General features: G+C 48.6%; 1 protein-coding gene across 2 annotated transcripts in view; it reads right to left on the reverse strand.

Annotated features, from left to right (window-relative positions):
- Nucleotides 1–10839: 10839 nt before the first annotated feature.
- Nucleotides 10840–18113, reverse strand: part of COP1 (COP1 E3 ubiquitin ligase) — a 132258-nt gene continuing 124984 nt past the window's right edge. Inside the window, exons 19-21 of one of the 2 annotated variants that reach the window (XR_004842494.1) lie at nt 15371–15415; nt 13131–13382; nt 10842–12807 (exon numbers count right to left, since the gene is read on the reverse strand). Coding sequence is in view for 1 of the 2 variants with exons in the window: in XM_035898086.1 (XP_035753979.1) it covers nt 13365–13382; nt 15371–15415 (63 nt within the window). In the remaining variant the exon portion in view is untranslated. Of the gene's footprint in view, nt 13383–15370; nt 15416–18113 lie in introns of both variants that reach the window. The other variant, XM_035898086.1, reaches the window with a different exon arrangement.

The raw sequence follows: 18113 nt of genomic DNA on the forward strand, positions 1-18113 counted from the left end.
GCAACGAAATGGGATGGAAAAAGAAGTGAGAGCCAACTGAGTTTGGACTCAGCCTTGCTGGGCTGCAAATGCAAACCAGCGCGGCCACAAAAATGATCTGAGGGCTGCAACACCTCTGCTGTGGGGACAGGCTGAGAGAGCTGGGGGGGTTCAGCCTGGAGAAGAGAAGGCTCCGAGGAGACCTTATAGTGGCCTTTCAGTGCTTAAAGGGGGCCTATAAGAAAGATGGGGATAAACTTTTTAGTAGGGCCTGTAGCGATAGGGCAAGGGGTAACGGTTTTAAACTAGAAGAAGGTAGATTTAGGCTAGATACAAGGAAGAAATTTTTTACAGTGAGGGTGGTGAAACACTGGAACAGGTTGCTCAGAGACGTGGTAGATGCCCCATCCCTGGAAACATTCAAAGTCGGGCTGGATGGGGCTCTGAGCAACCTGATTGGGGTTGGACTAGATGTCCCTGCTCATTGCAGGGGGGTTGGACTAGATGACCTCTAAAGGTCCCTTCCAACGTAAACTATTCTATGATTCTATAACCCCAGAGAGCAAAGTTTGGCTCTTGTCCCCCCTCCAAAGGTTAATTAACAGTCACTGGTCTGCCGGGGGGGGGGGGGGGACCCAGGGAGGTTGGGGTATCAAATAGTACATCACTGCCAGGACAGAGGAACAGAGCTGCTAGGGGATGAGAGGGCAGCAGCCTCAGCCCCAACAAGGGAGTGAGGACCCTCCTCGCTCTGGTCCCTCTTTGAGGGTCACACCCAGCTCCCTTTCCAAGCAGGATGGAGACAGAGAGACATTCTGGCATTATACGTTGCCTCCAACCAGCCGCAGACCTTGGGGAAGTGGAAGGATAAACGGTGAAGCCAGCAGCAGGTATCTTACACGTATCCTTGCTTAACTTGGTTGAAAAGACCCGAGTTCAGCCTTCCCCACTGCTCCTGTAGAGCCAGAGACCGGCCTCACCAGGAACGTGAGAAGGAAGCCTCAGTCCCCAGTGGCTGGGGCCTCAAATACAGCCAGGAAAAATTTTCAGTCGAATTCTCTCTTTGCAGGTTGAGAGCCATTGAAGCCATTTGTGAATTCCTGACAAATTCACTCAATTACCATCACTCAGCAAAAATAATGTGGGAAAGATGACAAAGAGGCTGTAATGTTATATTTTAACATATTTGGAGCGCTCTAATTCCTTTTAACATCAGTGCTGCCTCAAATACAGCCAGGAAAAATTTTCAGTCGAATTCTCTCTTTGCAGGTTGAGAGCCATTGAAGCCATTTGTGAATTCCTGACAAATTCACTCAATTACCATCACTCAGCAAAAATAATGTGGGAAAGATGACAAAGAGGCTGTAATGTTATATTTTAACATATTTGGAGCGCTCTAATTCCTTTTAACATCAGAACCTCCCTGAATATTCAAAGTAATAAGCCTCTGAAAGCTTTTTGCTCAATGACGAGCAGCATTGTTGATGGTAGAGGGTTTTTTTTTCCAGTTGCGCTGGTGAACCCAAGTTGAAAAAAGCAATTCAGTCTAATTCTGCACGCAACTGTAGACACAGTTTCCACAGGTGGTTCAAACACTTACCTGGCAGGCTGCTCTGTCAGCTGAGAGACTCCTGTCCTGAGAAGTTAAACCAGACCTCATGGTAACAAGGTGGCCCTAAAAGTATCCGTGACTCTGGAGATATGATCTCATTTCCCAATTTCCCCATGTCACTTGGGGTAAATTGCCAGATCCTATCTCCTACTTCCATAAAATGGAAGCTCATTGAGAGATGTAAAGCCCATTAATAATGATGAGATGCTTCAGCTCTGTAGGTAAGTGCCCACTGAGATGTATAGGGAGTCACATACCTGCACCTACACGCACAGACATCCTACACAGAGTGAAACCCACAGCTCTGAGGAAGTAGGCAGCGATTTTGATGGCCTCAGACACCAGAGCTAACTAAACCTTGTTGACCTACACCCAACGGGTACCACCCGTGAGGTTGGTATGCAACCTTCCTGACTGTAATGCAAAAGCCTGAGTTGGAAATGAGATATTTCAGCTGCAAGAAAACTCCCTCTTTGGATTTACAGATGTACCAGCAAGAGAAAAATTATGTTCCTTGGACCACACTGATGGAAAAAAACCCAAGAAGCCATATTCAAACAATAGGTGGAAATAGCTGATGCGTCCCTCCTGGCTTTCTCCACACAGGTTCCTTGTTGTGGTGGGCAAAAGACTTGGCTGGGTCCTGCCTTGGATGCTGAAATCACAGCAGCTGAAGGAGGTCATTGCTCTCCTTCGCCTTCCTGCCATGATGGCAAACTTGTAAGTCAAGGTCAAGATCACCGAAAATCATGGCTTTTTGACCATAACCATGCATGAGAGGTTTCTCACGCAGGTCCCTGTGGGCAGTGTGGCTGGGTGTAAAACCGGCATGCTTTAATTCTCATGGTAATGGAAACGCAGGGAAAAAGCAGGGCCAAGCAGAGCCCCAAGTCGTCACTGCCTGCAGAAGAGGATCCTTAATGAAATCAGTGATGAAGCTGAGGAGCAACACAGAAAGTCCCTTATGCTTAAATATACTCCAGAGCAAAATATAGCCCCAAAATGAGAAACTCACTTGTTTTTCAGCCAACACAAGAAGTTTTCCAAGGGACACCTCTGGAGGGGAGACCGTGTGTCTTGCACAAGACATGGATGGTCTGAAGTGGTCCCTGGGGACCACTCTGGGAAAAACTAGAGAACTTCATTTAGAAGAAGTCTTTGGGGAGATCATTTCAAATACCTTTCCCCCCCTCTGTTTTGCTTGTGCTATTTGCAGCTCTTTGGAGCTCTGGGCCATAACCACCCATGTAGCCAAAACTTCCCAAGCCTGCCTTTCTTATGCTTGCACGAATAAATCCTTATCTGGACACCCAGGGGGTTTCCATCCCTGTAATAACATGGTGCATTAGGGAAAGCACCACCCAGTGAATGAGACCTTCTGGGCTGGCCTGAAAGCCCCAGGCTCCCTTCTTCCCTGTGTGGTCCCATTCAGGGAGATGCCCAGCAGCGAGCTGCTGCTGTTTCTATCCCTCCCCTCCTGCTGCTCCTCTCCCAGCACAGCCCTCAAATCACTGGCGCTCACCTGCATCCCTGGACTTTGAGCATCCCTGGACTTTGAGCATCCCTGCTATTTTCCCTGGGTAATGTGGGGTGATGGAAACTCCGCCTTTGCAAAAGAAGCTTGGGAAGTGGCTTTTATTTCTTCTCCCATCACCAATGTTGGGGATGGCAGCCCTGGGGGGGAGCTCTTATGCAGACCTATGTGCAGGAAGCGAAACCGCCTCTTGGCAGTGGTGATCCTTACGTGCGCGCAGAGGAACGAGCTGGGGCTCCCAGACTGATTTACCAGAAAATTAAACATATGTCCCCATTCACCCAGGCGAGGAATTAGACGTTGATCCGTCCTGATTCCATCTACTTCAATTACAGCCGAGGGCAGGCACTGCCTTTCCCGTGTGGAGACCCCAGGAAGGCTGAATAACCCCGGAGAGGTCTCCAGCCCACAGCACTTTTCCTAGGCAGGAGAGCACCCCGGGCACTGCAGCCCCAGTGAGACCTATGGGGGGGATGCCTGGGGCTGTGGGGGGAATGCTCAGGTTCCTGAGGGGATGCTCAGGGACGTGGGGGGATGCTTGGGGCTGCTGGGGGATGCTCATGGCTGTCAGGGGATGCTTGGGGCCCTGGGGGCATGCTTAGGGCCCTGGGGGGTCTGCTCAGGGCCATGGAGGGGATGCTCAGAGCCCTGGGATGGCTGCTCGGGGCTCCAGAGGGATGCTCAGGACCCCAGGGGGCTGACAGCACCCCAAGCTGCTTCCCCAGGAACTTGCAACACACACAGGGCTGCGGGTCCATGGATAATAAGAGGGAGCCTACCCTAAACCAGTGGCAATATTAAAAAGGTTTGACTGTAATCACAAGAGCAATAAACCCAAACCTTTAAATCCATCTAATACCCTACAGTCAAAAACCCCAAATTATCTGCTATCATGCAGCAGCTGAATGAAAGCAAGCGCTGGCAGGGGCGCAGAGAATGGTGGCGGAGCCAGAAAACAGCCCTGGCAGATGCGCTGGCAGCTACAACCTGTGTTGCCCATGAGGGAGTCTCCATCTTTGACCTTGCTGGCAAGAAGCAAACGGCCACATTGTGAAGCTGTGGAAAGTTTGTCTTTTTAATGACAAAACAGTTTGTCTAACATTTCATATGCAAATAGTAAATATTAGTATTATATAGCATGGCATCGCTGTGAAGTCCAACTACTGCAGCAGGCGGGTCGAGCCAACGTGGCTGTATATATACAGTGCTCGGTAGGAGAGGAGACCTCTTGGAAAGAATCCAATAAACCCATGCTTAGGGATCATTGGGAGCGCATGAGAAACCAAACAAATTTTTTTAATTTCACATTTTAAGGAAGGACACAGCTTCGCTGCTGAGAGCTCGTTGTGAGAGGCGCTGCGGATGGGGCACCTCCTGGCTCTAAGTGTTGGTCATGCCCATCTTTCTCCATCCCAAGCCCCTCCTCCAGCATCCCTGGGAGAGCCCCAGGAGAAGAGAGTCACCCATGGGGCAGCACTGGAAGAAGCCATGCTCTCTGTTTCACCCTGATCTACAGGGGGATGAGCCGCTTTGCTGCTGACCTGTGCTCAGGCCCATCCCCAAATACCATCCTGTTTGAGACGGCCAGTGCCTGGACCCATGGGCCATAACGAGAGTGGGGGAAGAGGTGCCACACCACAAGGGCTCTTCCAAGGGTCCTTCTTGGAGCTCAGACCCCAGCGAGAGGCTTTGCACCTGAGCCAGACTGGCAGCACTACAGGGCAGCACACTGCCCCAGTGGCAGGGGGCTTCGCCACAGTGCTGTCACCCCACAGCCTCAGAACATGCTGCAAACTTGGAAAGCAACTCGTGGCACCTGTGCTCACCGGGGCAGGGACACCAGCTTACCCGGTGGGCAGGTAGCGGGTGCAGGCAGGCAGGGTACAATGAGCAGGCAGGGACTGAGAGCTGGCATAGGGTTGAGCATCTCCATCACTGGCAAGACAACCCAACCTCTTCAGTGTGCCAAGGTTCTTCCACGCAAAGCAAGCTGGAAGTCTCCCCCTGCTGCCAGGGCCGATGCAGGGGTGCCAACAAGAGGGTTTATTTAAGCCCAGCTGCTCTTATCCTGGCAAAGCATGATGGTTCCCAGCTTTACAAATCACACTGGGTGCTCTGGGGCATTGCCTTCACTTTTTTCCTCCCCCTCCATGCCCCAGAAGGTGCAGCAGCAAGGCCACCACCCTTAGCTGCTCAGAAATGCCCAAAGTAGCCAGGTCCCCTCCCTGGGCGGGTGGCACAGATTTGGTTTTTCTTACTCTCTCCACCTCTCCTGGGTAAGCGATGCTGATGCTAACACTTCATCATCATTAAAGTACTGTCGCTGCGACGAGCCCTTGCTTTCTCATCTGTCAGTGGTGCCGGCCACGCAGAGAGCATCTCCATCGCCGGAATAAATAACCCTTGAAAAAAGAAGCAAGAGGGAAACAGCCTCTGAGGGCTCAAAGCATCTGGGGTGGGAGGTGGGGGGGCTTTGGGGACCAGCTCCCCAAATACTCCTTTCTGGAAACCTCCCCCCAAATCCCCCACCTACCCAGGCAGCCGTGCCGACCCACCCGCCAGTGCTGCTGAATGAAACCCATGGCTTTGCATCCCTGTAAGGACAGGCTTTGCAGGCTCTGAGACAGACAAATAGCTACGTAAACAGCCACGGGGAAAACAGGCACCCAGGGGACGCCCGTCCAAGGACTGCGCTAAACGCAAGGATTTTAAACCCTGATTTTTATTGCAAACAAGCATAACATGCTCTCGGCGTGATCGCTGGTGCAGTGCAGCCAGGCCAGGAGGGTCTTATTCCCCCTGTGCAGAAGAGGCCAATCCCGCCCCCCTCCAAATTGTCTCCTTACTCCCATGGGAGGCTGGTACCTCAGGGGGACCCTGTCACTGCATCACAGGGTGCTGGGGACATCCCCTCTCCTCCTCTGGCCCCCGTGGGGCAGCTTCATGGCTCCGGTGGGAATTGCAGCATCCCCCAGTGACATCAGGGTGTTACCCCCCTGGTTCCTGGGGGTTTTTATAATGCAGAACGCCCTTTAGCACACAAGGCTTTTACATGTCACAGGATTGTATGAAAGTAATTAAAACCTACATTCAAACTTAAAATTTGATATTAAAATGAAACTCTGGCAGCTCCAGTGCTGTACAGGAGCCCCATGGCTGCCACACAGATGAGAAGGAAGGATCTTCAACCTCACATCTCTGCCTTGGGATAAGGCCATGTCATCCAGGGTGCTTCCAGTGTCCCCTCCAAGCCTGCCCATGCAGAGTTGCTTTCCTGTGGGAACCATCGTGTACCTGGGGTTTGCACACGGGCAAGTTTATGTCCATTTACAGATGGGCAAAACTGAGACCAGAGGTAGCAAGGGCAAGACAGGAATTACTGGGATGGCTCAGCCCTTGGACCACCCTGACCATCACCTTTGCCAACAGACTGGGGTTCGGGGCAGCCAGGGTGGCTCACCAGGTCCTGCCAAGCTGAGGGTGCCAGGCGATACTTGTTCTGCAAGGAACCAGCACACAGGTACCAGTATTTCCATCACTTGGTTGCACACAGATTGTTATGAAAAAAAAAAGATGATAAATAAAGATAAATGGGGGAGAGCGGAGCATGCCGGCAACCCTTCTTCATCATTCCTTTTCTTCCCTAAGTAGATCAAATTATGACCTGAAATCACTGAATACATATTTTATTATGTGGATAATTTAAAGGATGAGGGCGAGACAGAGAATTCATAAGGTACAGTTGTGCTAGAAGACTAAGAGTTCCCATTAATCTCTCACATGAAAAAAAACTGAACAGGAGAAAAGGGGTGTGTGTGTGTTACAGGTTGTAATCGATGTTGCCCTCTCCTCTTCCTCTTGTTTTGGGTGAGCTGGGACACACAGGGATGTCTTCTCCATTAGCATCCAGATATAAGCTGCTTCTTAATGTCTCACCAAATAGATGCAGCGCTCCCAGCTCTTCCCAGCCCCGCCACCCTCTGCCAGCAACGTAAACTCATCATATCACATTTAAGAGCTTGGCAATTAGCTCTCCTCCTCTGTGCAGAGCTGGGGAGCAGGGGAGGGAGTTAGGATGCAGCCATAGCTTCCCCCCAGCCCTGGGTAGGGCTGCCCCGTGTCCACCCCGGGACTCGCAGCCCCCAGCCCACTGCTGGCCCTCGCCGGGGCCGTGCCGGGGGCAGTGCCATCGCGGTCTGCTGGGCTTTGGCCCATTTCACCCCGGCTCAGGCGCCTGTCTGGCACCAGCTCAAGCGTGATGCTCCTATGACTTTGAGGGGTCAGCCCTGCTTCGCTTCCCCTCAAACTCCCCCTGCCCCATTAAGTCACGGGTGTCTCTGCATGCTGCAGATCAATGCCAGCTTCAGGATGTTTTTCAGTTCCCTCAGGACTGCTGGCTATTAATAATTGTTTTAATAACAACTAAAAAAAATATATATATAAAATAAACAACTCTATTTTATGGGTAGCTGAGCCCTGGCACTGGGCTGGGGGCTCATCTCTGGAGGCAGCACCCCAGCACGTGCCTCTGACCTGGCAATGGGACAGGAGCAGTTGGGCTGGTGGCTTCAGACCAGCTCCTGCTCAGCTCTAAGAGGGTGAAAGGACTGTGTTTTCCCTCTTAAGCACCTAAATGGTTTTATGAGGCTTTTGACAAGTCAGATTAAGCACTGTAATCAAGACAAACTTGTTTAAATAAGGCCCCTGAGGACAAATCAGAGCTGCTGAGTGTTTTCCTGACCCACTCCTGCACATCTCACCAGTGGAGGTTTGGGTGGTGGAGTGGGGTCACACTTGCAACACAAGTTGCTCATCCTCTGGCGGTCACTGTCCTCACCGTGGGGTCCAGAGAAGGGGACAGGTGGGATGGCCCAGTGCCTTCACACCTTCACAGCTCAGTCCATCGGAACCCAACACCATGCTTGTGGCTCCCCATGGTGCTGGCTAGTCCCCTCCAGGAGGCTCATGATGCTGAGGGGATTACGACAAGGTAAGCTTTAAACGAACACGTTTCATTTCTGATTTAAAAGCCCCTGTGGCTGCTCTGCTTCCCAGCAAGGCTCCTGGTGTGGAGGGGGGCAATTGGGAAGGCAGGCAGGGCTGGAAGCGCGCATCGGTGCTTGCTGGTTTGGGATTTGTGTTGAGCTTGCGCTGCTGGCTTGGTTTCAGCTGTCACATGCTATTACTCATGCCTCCTAAGGATGGCCTTTACATTTTTTTTTTTCTGAAAGTCTCCAAATTATTTTCCTTGGCTGCCTGAAAGGATTTTAAGAGACTAAGTGACAGTCTGCTCCCCAGCCCTAGGAGGGGCAGAGGCACTAGAGGGATTTGGGGAGGATAATGGTGTTAGAGATGCCCATGGAGCTCATATCCCTCTGCTACTCGTGCAAGTCTCCAGGTGAAAGCCAGTCCCATTGCTCCCCACCACCACATTTTGGGAGTCAAACAAGAGCATCACGGTTAATACATCTCCCCCAAGAGACCAGGGAGACAGCAACAGTTTTAAGAGAAGGCAAAACTGGGAGATGAAAAAATTAACCTGCCTCTCTCTGCCACTGCACAGAGATCAGAGCCTTTGGGCAAGCAGCTATCACAGATGAGATTGTTCTTCCTCCTCCCCTCCCCAATGAGGTGTTTTCCATCATAGCCCACTGATGGTAGCAGCCATGTTGCGCTGGCTTGTTCTTCCAGGCAGCTTAGAAGACACTATGATGGGTGCATGGAGCCCTCCTTCATCTGAAAGATTCATGAAGCAGGGAAGCCTTGCAAGATGCTGCAGTCCTGGAACCACCTTCTCCCCTTCCACCACAAACTGCCCAAGGAAGGCCCATACTTAGTTTTCTTTCTCAATGTTTACTTCTAAGAGATGTCAGAAAGCTCATTTTTATCCCTCCCAAGAATTTTTCCTGCTGCTTGATGTTAGAGGATGAATTCTTGTCCTGCTTCTGCTGAGTAACGATGGCCAACCATCAGCCAGAGCCAGATTTAATGTGTCAAAGTTAAGCTGGAAAGTTTTAAAACGGATTTTTGACAAGACCTGCTCAACTCAAATGGCTGGTTAACACGTGGAAGAGAAGAGTAAGTCTTGCTTTAACCCAACCAACCATTCTGATTCATTTATAAAGATGTTAAAGGCTTAGAAAACCCAAATACTGCCTTGTAGTTGAACAGAGATAAGGATGAGAAGACCCTCACTTCAAGAACCCATTTGTAGCTAACTCTAAAAGCAAAACTAAAGCAAGCTATGTGGTGATAATTGCCAGAAGGCTGTGGGGACAAGGGCTACAAATGCTTCTCTGAAAGGCAGATGTGGGCTCCAGTCCTCATCTGATGAATCCTGCCACAATTCACAGCTTCCCATGGTCTTAAGCACAAGTCCCCGCTAGCCAAACCCCTCGGCTCCTCAACATTTAAAGCAGGTGACAGTCCCCAAGCTCCTATGGATGCTCAGTAATAACCCTACAACCGTGACCAAGTGCAGCACACAGTTTCCGCACTGCTGAAAGGAAGGGAAACCCCGCTTGGAGAGCAAGTGAGGAAGATCTTGTGACATTGGCTCACGAAAAAAATCTTTGCAGGCAGCGGCTGTAATTTCCCCAATTACCTCTGCTGGACACCGGGGGGTTAGCACCGCTGCCTGCATGTGTGGACACTGACGACACACAAGGCTATTTCTTCAACGCAAACACTAAAGCGAACGCTCCAGTTCACCCCCAGGCTGCTGCAGGTCCTTGCTGGGTATTTCTGGCCTCCAAAAAGGAGGGAGAAAGGAAAGAGGACTTTTGAAAAAGGAAGGAGTTAGATTTGCCTTTCCAATTATCTGCTGCTGTCATTATGACCTTCCATAGTTAAACAAAATTACCCTAAACAAACAAGGCTCCAGCGCTCGGGTCGAACGCTGGCATTAGCAGCCATCCACACTCACTGCTGAAGAGCCCTGACATATTGATATTAATTTAAATTTCCCCTTGACCATCATTTTCGATTCCCTCCAGCGCTGAACTTCTTTATAGCACTGAGGCATGTTCCTCCTACTCTTCTATTAAATGCTTTAAAATTAATTAAAGAGGCTGGCTGGCCAGGCAGGATTTTAAATTCCCTTTCTCAAAGAAAAATCTGACTCACCCAACACCTCTCACAGGGACATAAGCGCTGGAGGCAAAACCGTTCTGCGGCAGCTTCCAGCCAAGGGCTTTGTAACCCTCTTCTTTCAAAAGAAGAAAATGAGAATAATGACTGTAAGTGCCCACCATCTGCAATTAATTTTCACAAGGAGAGCAGTTAAGCACTGGAACAAGTTTCCCAGAGGGACTTAGGAATCTCCGATCCTTGCTCAGTTGAGCTGTGAACATCTCCAAGCCCTGGAGCAACCTCATACAACTTTGAGGAAAGCCCTGCTGTGTGCAGGGGGTTGGACCAGAGACCTCCAGAGGTCCCTCCCAAACTCAGTCACTCCCCACCTCTAAAAAGGCTGAAAACCTGACCATTTGTTGAGGAGGCAACTAATTAAAAAAAAATATTGACCAAGTGCTGTTAAAAAAAAAAGATTACAGTAAGTAATTATATGCAACTTAATACATCAACTGCGAAGAGTTACCTGAAGGAAAGAAAATTAAGGAAATTAAAATAAGAAGCATACCACTTGTGACAAAGAGACAAAGACAAAAAATGCCATCAACTTGTGTTTATGAGCTGCTGTGTTTCTAATTAGGGCCAGACACTGAATTTGCATTTTATCTTGATTGAAACAGAATGAAAACTGAAAAAATAAAGGCGGCTGATGTTAAACTGTTTTCCCTGTTTAACCTTACAGCATTCAAAATAGCTGGTTTTTTTCTTCTGTTTTTAAGATCTCAGCTTCGTCAGAGTGATTTCAATTTAAAACAGAGGACCTTCAAGTGGGGGGATAGAAGGAATGAGGTCACCTGCCAAGCAGCGGCTGCACGGCACAGAGCAGGGGTATAACAGCAGCCACAGCAGCTTGCAAAATAAATTAGTAGGCATTGATAAACAAGCCAGAGGCTGAGAGAAACCCATGCCTGAAACCAGGGGAAGCAGCAAGTGTGATGGCCATGGCTTCTCATGCTGGCCCTGCCTTCGGAGGTAGCTGGCTGGGAAGGATGCTCTGCACAGCCCAGCACAGTCATCCAGCACCAAAATCTCTTAAAATGCAGGGAAAATGGAAATCAAGCTAGTGCTCACTGGGACGCATCAGACAGCTGCCATCAGACAGAAGGAACCAATTTTGTTTCCTTCTGCCACAGTGACTCGGGTGACTCATACGACGGAGACCTGCAGATAGCACCTCAGAGCAGGACACACGCTAGCGCGCGCTCTTCTCTCTCCTTTCCTTCTCTCATTGCTCTCACCCCCCACTGACATGTCAGAAACCGTGAAAGAAAACCAGCACACAGCATCTGGGGGCCATCCGCATCTCTCTTGGAGCTCAGCACCATGTTTCTCCCCACTGGACAAGACTCTCTACAGGCCAACAGCAATTTCAGTGTGTCCCACACCCTTCTAGCCAAGAGCCATAGCTGTTGGTTGAAGGAGCATACAAGTCCTCTGTAGCCCTGCTGGGAACAGGCACCAACATTGAAACAGGACAGGATCTGCCCCGACTCTGCTGTAAGGCTTCATCCCTGCTCCTTTGCTCATACCCCCAAGAGCATCCGTGTTTTTCTTTTCTGTCCTGTGACCAAAGCATGTCAAAAGACCTCACAACTGTTCTGGGAAAATCAGAATCGGACTTTTAGCACCTGGAAGATGCAAGACACCTTTCACACACCACCATCAGTTATGGCTCCTTGATGGCTTTGCTGACATGGAGAGCGAAGTCCCTGCAGGAATCTCTCAGCCTTGGAGGCGTGAGGGAGATACACACTGCAATGAATGAACGCAGAGAGATTCTGTTTGCAAACTGAAACACTTCCCACAGGTATTGCTGTATACATTGCACCTTTGCCGCCCGCAGCTAGGAAAAGATACTACACCCACTGATTCCACTTTCAAGCTTAACAAGTCCTGTCAGCAATCCTGAGAGCTCAGCATAACTGCTGCTTGTGAAGACCATCTGCACCTTCTTACCCCTCCCGCTATCCTGCCAACCAAGCAACAACAACTCTTAGCATCATGGTTTATTCCCCCTCTGTATGTACAATTAAGTGTATGCATGACCATTAAAAATAAGGCTACTTATATCATGGCTCTGAAACACTTTACAAACCAACTCTATTCCCTCTCTTATTACAACATTCAAAACACTTGGCTTCCATGATGTGCAGAGAGGGGCAAACGCAACCAGACCACATGGGCCATTAAGTGGTGCAGGGCTTTGGTAACTGGATCTAGAAGCTTCCTCCTCTAGCTGAGATAGTCAAACACAGCCAGGTCACTGCGGGGGGAGATAGTTATCCCACAACATCTTGGTGAGGTCAGTCCAGGTCCCAGGCAACCGCAGGTCACCTCATCTCAGCATGTTGCTGGTGGCAGGCAGCAGAGAGGCCCAGGTTCGCATGGATGGAAGGACAACTTACTCCTCTCCTTTGGAGCTGCCCCTTTCAGTTGAGGCAGGGGCATAAGGAAAGGAGGAAGGGGAAGCTGCCCTTCTCTTCTTGATGACCAGAGGACTTCAGTCTCCAGAGGTATCAACCTGGGTGATATTTCTCAACATTTAACACATCTAAAAAAAAAAAACCATCAAAGGAACAACTGAACCATACCATTATGGGATCTCAGAGCAGATTGCTTGCATGTCCAGGTAAGGCTTAGAAACATTCTTTTTCCAATGGGGATGAAGGAACAGTCCAGAAGAAAGTAACGGAGATGTGCAACTGAGGGCAGCCCTGTGTGGTCCTGTAAGCTCCCTTCCCAAGTAAATCTGTTCCCATATGCAACAAGAGAGAATCTTCCAGCTTCAGCTTGTGGCTCAATAAATTTTATTATTCCTTTTTGTTTTTATTTAAAAGAATTTGTTTTCCTGTCATAAAAATTAGACAACCATACCACCACCACGAGCAGCAGCAAAGTCTGTGGAGTTAATGTTGATGGCAGACAGTTCACTGGTGCTTCCAGTGTTTCAAAACGTCCTAGAAAGTCCATAAATGGAAAAAACCCAAACATGATGGTTTTGGGGAGGAACATCAAGGTGATTTCGGTTTCTTGTCCCACTGAGGATCCCAGATGAATACTGTAGCATATCAGCAGGACCAAGTACCTCATGCCTTGAGAGAAAACCCTTCATACCAGCTCCAGTACCTGATTAGTAGGGAAGACAAGACATTCAGAATAGCAATTTATGACATTCATTATCTCCTACATCAGCACATAGATCACTAGGACAGGACTGACCCTTCAGTCTCCACCCCCTTACCCTTTAGTCACCAGCATGGTGACTCAATAATATCACGCAAATGGGATAAGCACGTGGCAAGGTTCCCGATTTTGATGTCTGCTTGAGGTAGGATAAATTACAGCATGAAGCAAAACCATCCACAGTTGTCTCATATTCACTCATCCCAATCAACTAGCTCCTGGAAACCTTGTAATGGAGATCAGTTTTTGTCCTCTCAGACCCTGTGCTCACATTTCCTTTGTCCACGCTAAGATAGTGCAGCAGCCTCTGAAGGCATGGTCTAGAGACGGCAGAAGAAAAGTAACTATGAGGGCTGTCACCCGCAGAGTGATTTGCACAGCCTGTATTAACCCACGGTGGCTTTGCCGGGGAAAGCTCTAGAGCTTTAGCCCACGGGTGCTGGCTGGCATGGTATCTGCCCCCAGACTCGAGTGGGTTTGTGCAAATCCAGCCCTTTCCCAGATCACCCCACCGTCCTTCTGCGCACTGCCAAAGGCAAATGGAAATACCAGAGTTCTGACAGCCCTGGCTGTTCGCACATTTCTCTACCTTCTCTCATTAACAAGCAAAGCGCATGAGCAAAACCTCTCCTCTCTGATCACTCTCCTGTTGCTACTGGACTCACTTCAAGACACCAGAAGCATCTGTGCATTTTGCCCATTTTACTAAGAAGGAAGTGACCAAAGTAATGAGTAACCAATTCCACAGGCTGCTAAATAAATTGCCCACGACTGAGAGGCTACAGCATCACACACTGCAAGAGCAGGAGTAACAAGGGCACTTGTGGCCTAAAAAGAAGGAAAAATATAAATGTTGACACACAAACACAGGCCACTTGGTTCTCCCCTCATTTCTGCTTTTTTTGTGATTTTTTCAAGGACCATTCAGACCAGCAACTCTGGTCTGGCTCCAGAGAGCTGCTATGATCACAGGGCTGCAAGGAGAAATCAGGATGAGGACCTCAGTGTCATGAAAGTGACGATCCAGCGTGTAACTCTGCAAACAGCAAGTAACCCCCTTTACTGACAGCTCCAGAAAGCTGCCAGGGCTCTGGGCTACAAGCTTGTGGCGTTAACCACCAAGCCTCAGAAGCATGGTGGAGGTTGGCGCTGCTGTGTACAATTTGGGATAGCATCAGACCTGGGGTTCTTCAGAGGATCACCACCAGCCTGGGTTTGGGTACTGGTTTTGCTTGGCTGATAGACACATAAAGAAGGACAAAGTCTTTTCCATATTACTTGACATTTCATGGATAGAAATACATTGAACAGACACTCTGGAAGCCTTTTAATTCAAGTGCTGAAAACCTGGCAAAACGCTGGCTTCTCAGTGCACAGGGAAGGCTGTTGCTTTCACAAACCCCTGTGCCGGCAGCTGCTGTCTGTTACAGCCAGTCTGAGCACCAGCAGTAAGCAAAGTGAGGGAGCATCCCTGCTCATTTCAAACATTGCTCCAGCCGGCTGCGCATCAGGAGCTCAGCTTTTAGCTCTGCTGCACCCAGTGTCGGCGGCAGCAGCCAGAGGACAGGTTCTGGTTAATGCCAGTGAGTGAACATGCAGCCTCCGTTGCCACAAGAACCAGCACGAGCCTAGGGAGATGCTTGTGCCAGACTCTCTGTTCTACTAGGACCCTAAGGAGTGGTGGAGGCACAGTGGGTGCTGGATGGCTGCCAGCAGCTTTTCTACACCTTGCTTTAACTGGGTTTCATTGCTGGTGTGCTGTCTGCTTGCTCCACCATGTGCCAGAGGCAAATACATAATCTAAATTACACACTTCCACAGTTGGGATGACCTCCTCTAATGGTTTCTCCTGGCTGTACAGTTTCTCTGACCTTGCTCTTTACTAACAACAGATTCAAATGTTTAAAAAGGGGATGCATGAAATAACTTACCTTAATTGTACCCTGACTGTTAGCAGCAATCAGCACATTGGACTCCTGGAAAAAAAAAGAGGCACTATCACAATCTGCTTTTGCTTTTTTTTTTTTTTCCTTTCTTTTTTGGAAGAAGCAGTAGAGAAGCAGCAGTTGTTTTTATCTTAAACATTACAAGTATATCTAATTTCAAAGGGACTTAACTCTTCCTATTTCCAAGATGTTTTCAAGGCTAAAAGTCTCTATAAAAGTTATATTACCTTAAAGAATTAGAAAACAATAATCCTTAGTGCTTGTACAGAGCTTTAAATCTCCAAAGCAATTTACAAACAAGAATTAATCCTCACAGTCTCCCTGTGAAGTGGGCAAATAATAATCATTTTCATCTTTTGGCAGCATATGGACAAAGGTCTCCAGTGCCCTAACTAAACCGACTAATCACCATGACAAAACCTCTCCATCTCTGAGGCCATGCAACCTCTCCCACAGCCAAGAGGTTTCAGACAAGTAAAACAAATAGGAGAAGAGATTAGAGAGCAATAGCAGATACACCCAGTTTGGAAGGGAAGATAAACAGAGAGGGCTCCAGCCCTGCTTTATTCAGAAAGGCAGCATCTATTTACCTCCTGCCAATTGATGGAGTTGCCTTTGGAGATATCCTGGTTGTCTGCAAATTAATGGTCTGCTGCATCAGTCAGGCAACCCCCAGGCAAAAACTGGGGGAGACAGCCTCTGCTCTTCAGACTGCATTCCTGATGTGACGAGCAAGTGCAGATGCACCCTCCCAAACCAAAATTGTTCAGACGGGGGAAATCCAAAGGAACAATACGGTGCCAATAAACCTAACGCATGTAAGTGCTGGGGTGCTGGCAGGGTTGGAACTGGAGATGCCTATGTTGAACCACTGCTCCCAGACCGGTGTCCCGCATCCATCCTTGTGCCAGCAGTTGTGACACATGCTGCCAAACCGCCTACTGCGAACTCTGAAGACAGTTGATATCTTTTCTCAGACACCTTTTTCAATTCCTCTCACTGCTGCTATTCATCCCCAGACAAACTTGCTGTAATTATCCCATCACTTAACACATGCAATTTTAATAAACCCAGTGACTGGAATACGCCCCGCTCCAAAGGGAGCATAAAGCCAGCCCTGACCCAGCCCCAAGAGGGTTGCACGCTGCCTTTCCACGAAGGTTTGGGACTTTGCAAAGCCACTAGCTTCGAAGTAAAGGGAGAAAAATTCTTTTCAATGCAAAACCCCGCTTATCAGGTAAGAGTAGCTTTGTGGTGGACCACTGGGCTAATTTCTATAGATAGATTTGTTCACTCCCAGTAAAATCATTAGGGGATTAGTTAAGACTCCTGATATTATCTCACCAATGATCCTCCAAGTCAAAGCTCCTGAAAAGGAAGTAGATCCTCAAAGGAAGCACATACTCCAATTTCCATTAATTTGGTGACTAAAAGAGTCTAATCTTGTGAACTGCTCAGCTTCTGGTTAACAGCATTAGAATCAAAACCCACCAGGGGTGGATCTGGGGACTAAACCAGGGACTGGGATGCCAGATAGGATTTTGGAGGCAAGGAAGAGACACTGGCAGTTATCTAGCGTGCAGTGCAAGAGACGTGAACTCCTGAGTACAGATGATCCAGGGTTTGAATGATTCCTGTTTGCACTGTGAGTGATTGGTAATTCATCCTGCTGCTGCAGTCTGCTGGGGTACCACTGTAAATGAACTCTGGTTCAATGAACAGTTTTACCTGCTAAATAAAATAAAAACGCCAGAGGGTAATATACTCTCACTCCCTTGTTCTTCAGAAGCCACTATTTTTTTTTTTTTTTTCAGCAGGGTCTGAGCTAATCACTGCTCTGCTGCTTTCACCCACAACCATGAGATGCAAACGGGAGCAGACAGCAGCAAAATTAGCACCAAATCTGTCATCGAACAAACAGTGACTTGCTTGTTAAGGCACTCTACCACTGCTTCCCCGGGAACACAGCTAAGTAACTTGTTTTTAATCCTCTAAAGAAACGATTCTCTTTTTTTTGTGTTGCCTGTAAAACAGCCAATACATTCAGCACGTTAAACACTTAAGCAAGTCGTGAAGTTGCTTAGATCTGTAGGTTTATAACTTAAAACAGCCGTGAGCATGCTGAACCAATCTTTTTGCCAGGACACGTCTGACAGAGTAACCACATCCTCAGAAGACAACCACCATGACCACTTAACAGGCAGAACACCCATTTCCTCTACCGCACCACTACAAGCATCTGTATTTCTCAGGCATGAAAAACAGGGTATCACCATCCCATATGGATGCGTGTTCTACTGTATCATAATCACTTAGTGTTTCTGTGCAGGGCAAGAAGGTTGAAAGGCTGGCCTTCCTCATTCCTCCCAAATCTGTTATCTGCAGGAGCCAGAATCTCCGAAAGCAGAGGCAGGGTGTATGTTGAAGATCCACCCTGACTGAATAGTCCTGCTCTGAAGAAACCCATTTTTTAAATGACTCTTCCACTCAGGAACCACCTGCTATAGGTGGTTAGCACCTGTAGCCCTTAACAGGAGAGTCAGAAGGTGCTAGCTGCCTTTGCTAAAACACAACTAAAAAAAAAAAAAAAGAACATACAACAAAATTCAAGAGACAAGGGTTTACTGCCTAGGCAAGCAACAGCATTTTGTTCCATGCAGCTGCTGATCTCAAGTATTACTGCACTCCTGTGGAAAGCCACTGACTGATGAAATGTGGCGACTTCCCC

The sequence above is a fragment of the Egretta garzetta genome, unplaced genomic scaffold (assembly GCF_000687185.1).
Source record: "Egretta garzetta isolate BGI_Z169 unplaced genomic scaffold, ASM68718v1 scaffold187, whole genome shotgun sequence".
Lineage (NCBI taxonomy): Eukaryota > Metazoa > Chordata > Aves > Pelecaniformes > Ardeidae > Egretta > Egretta garzetta.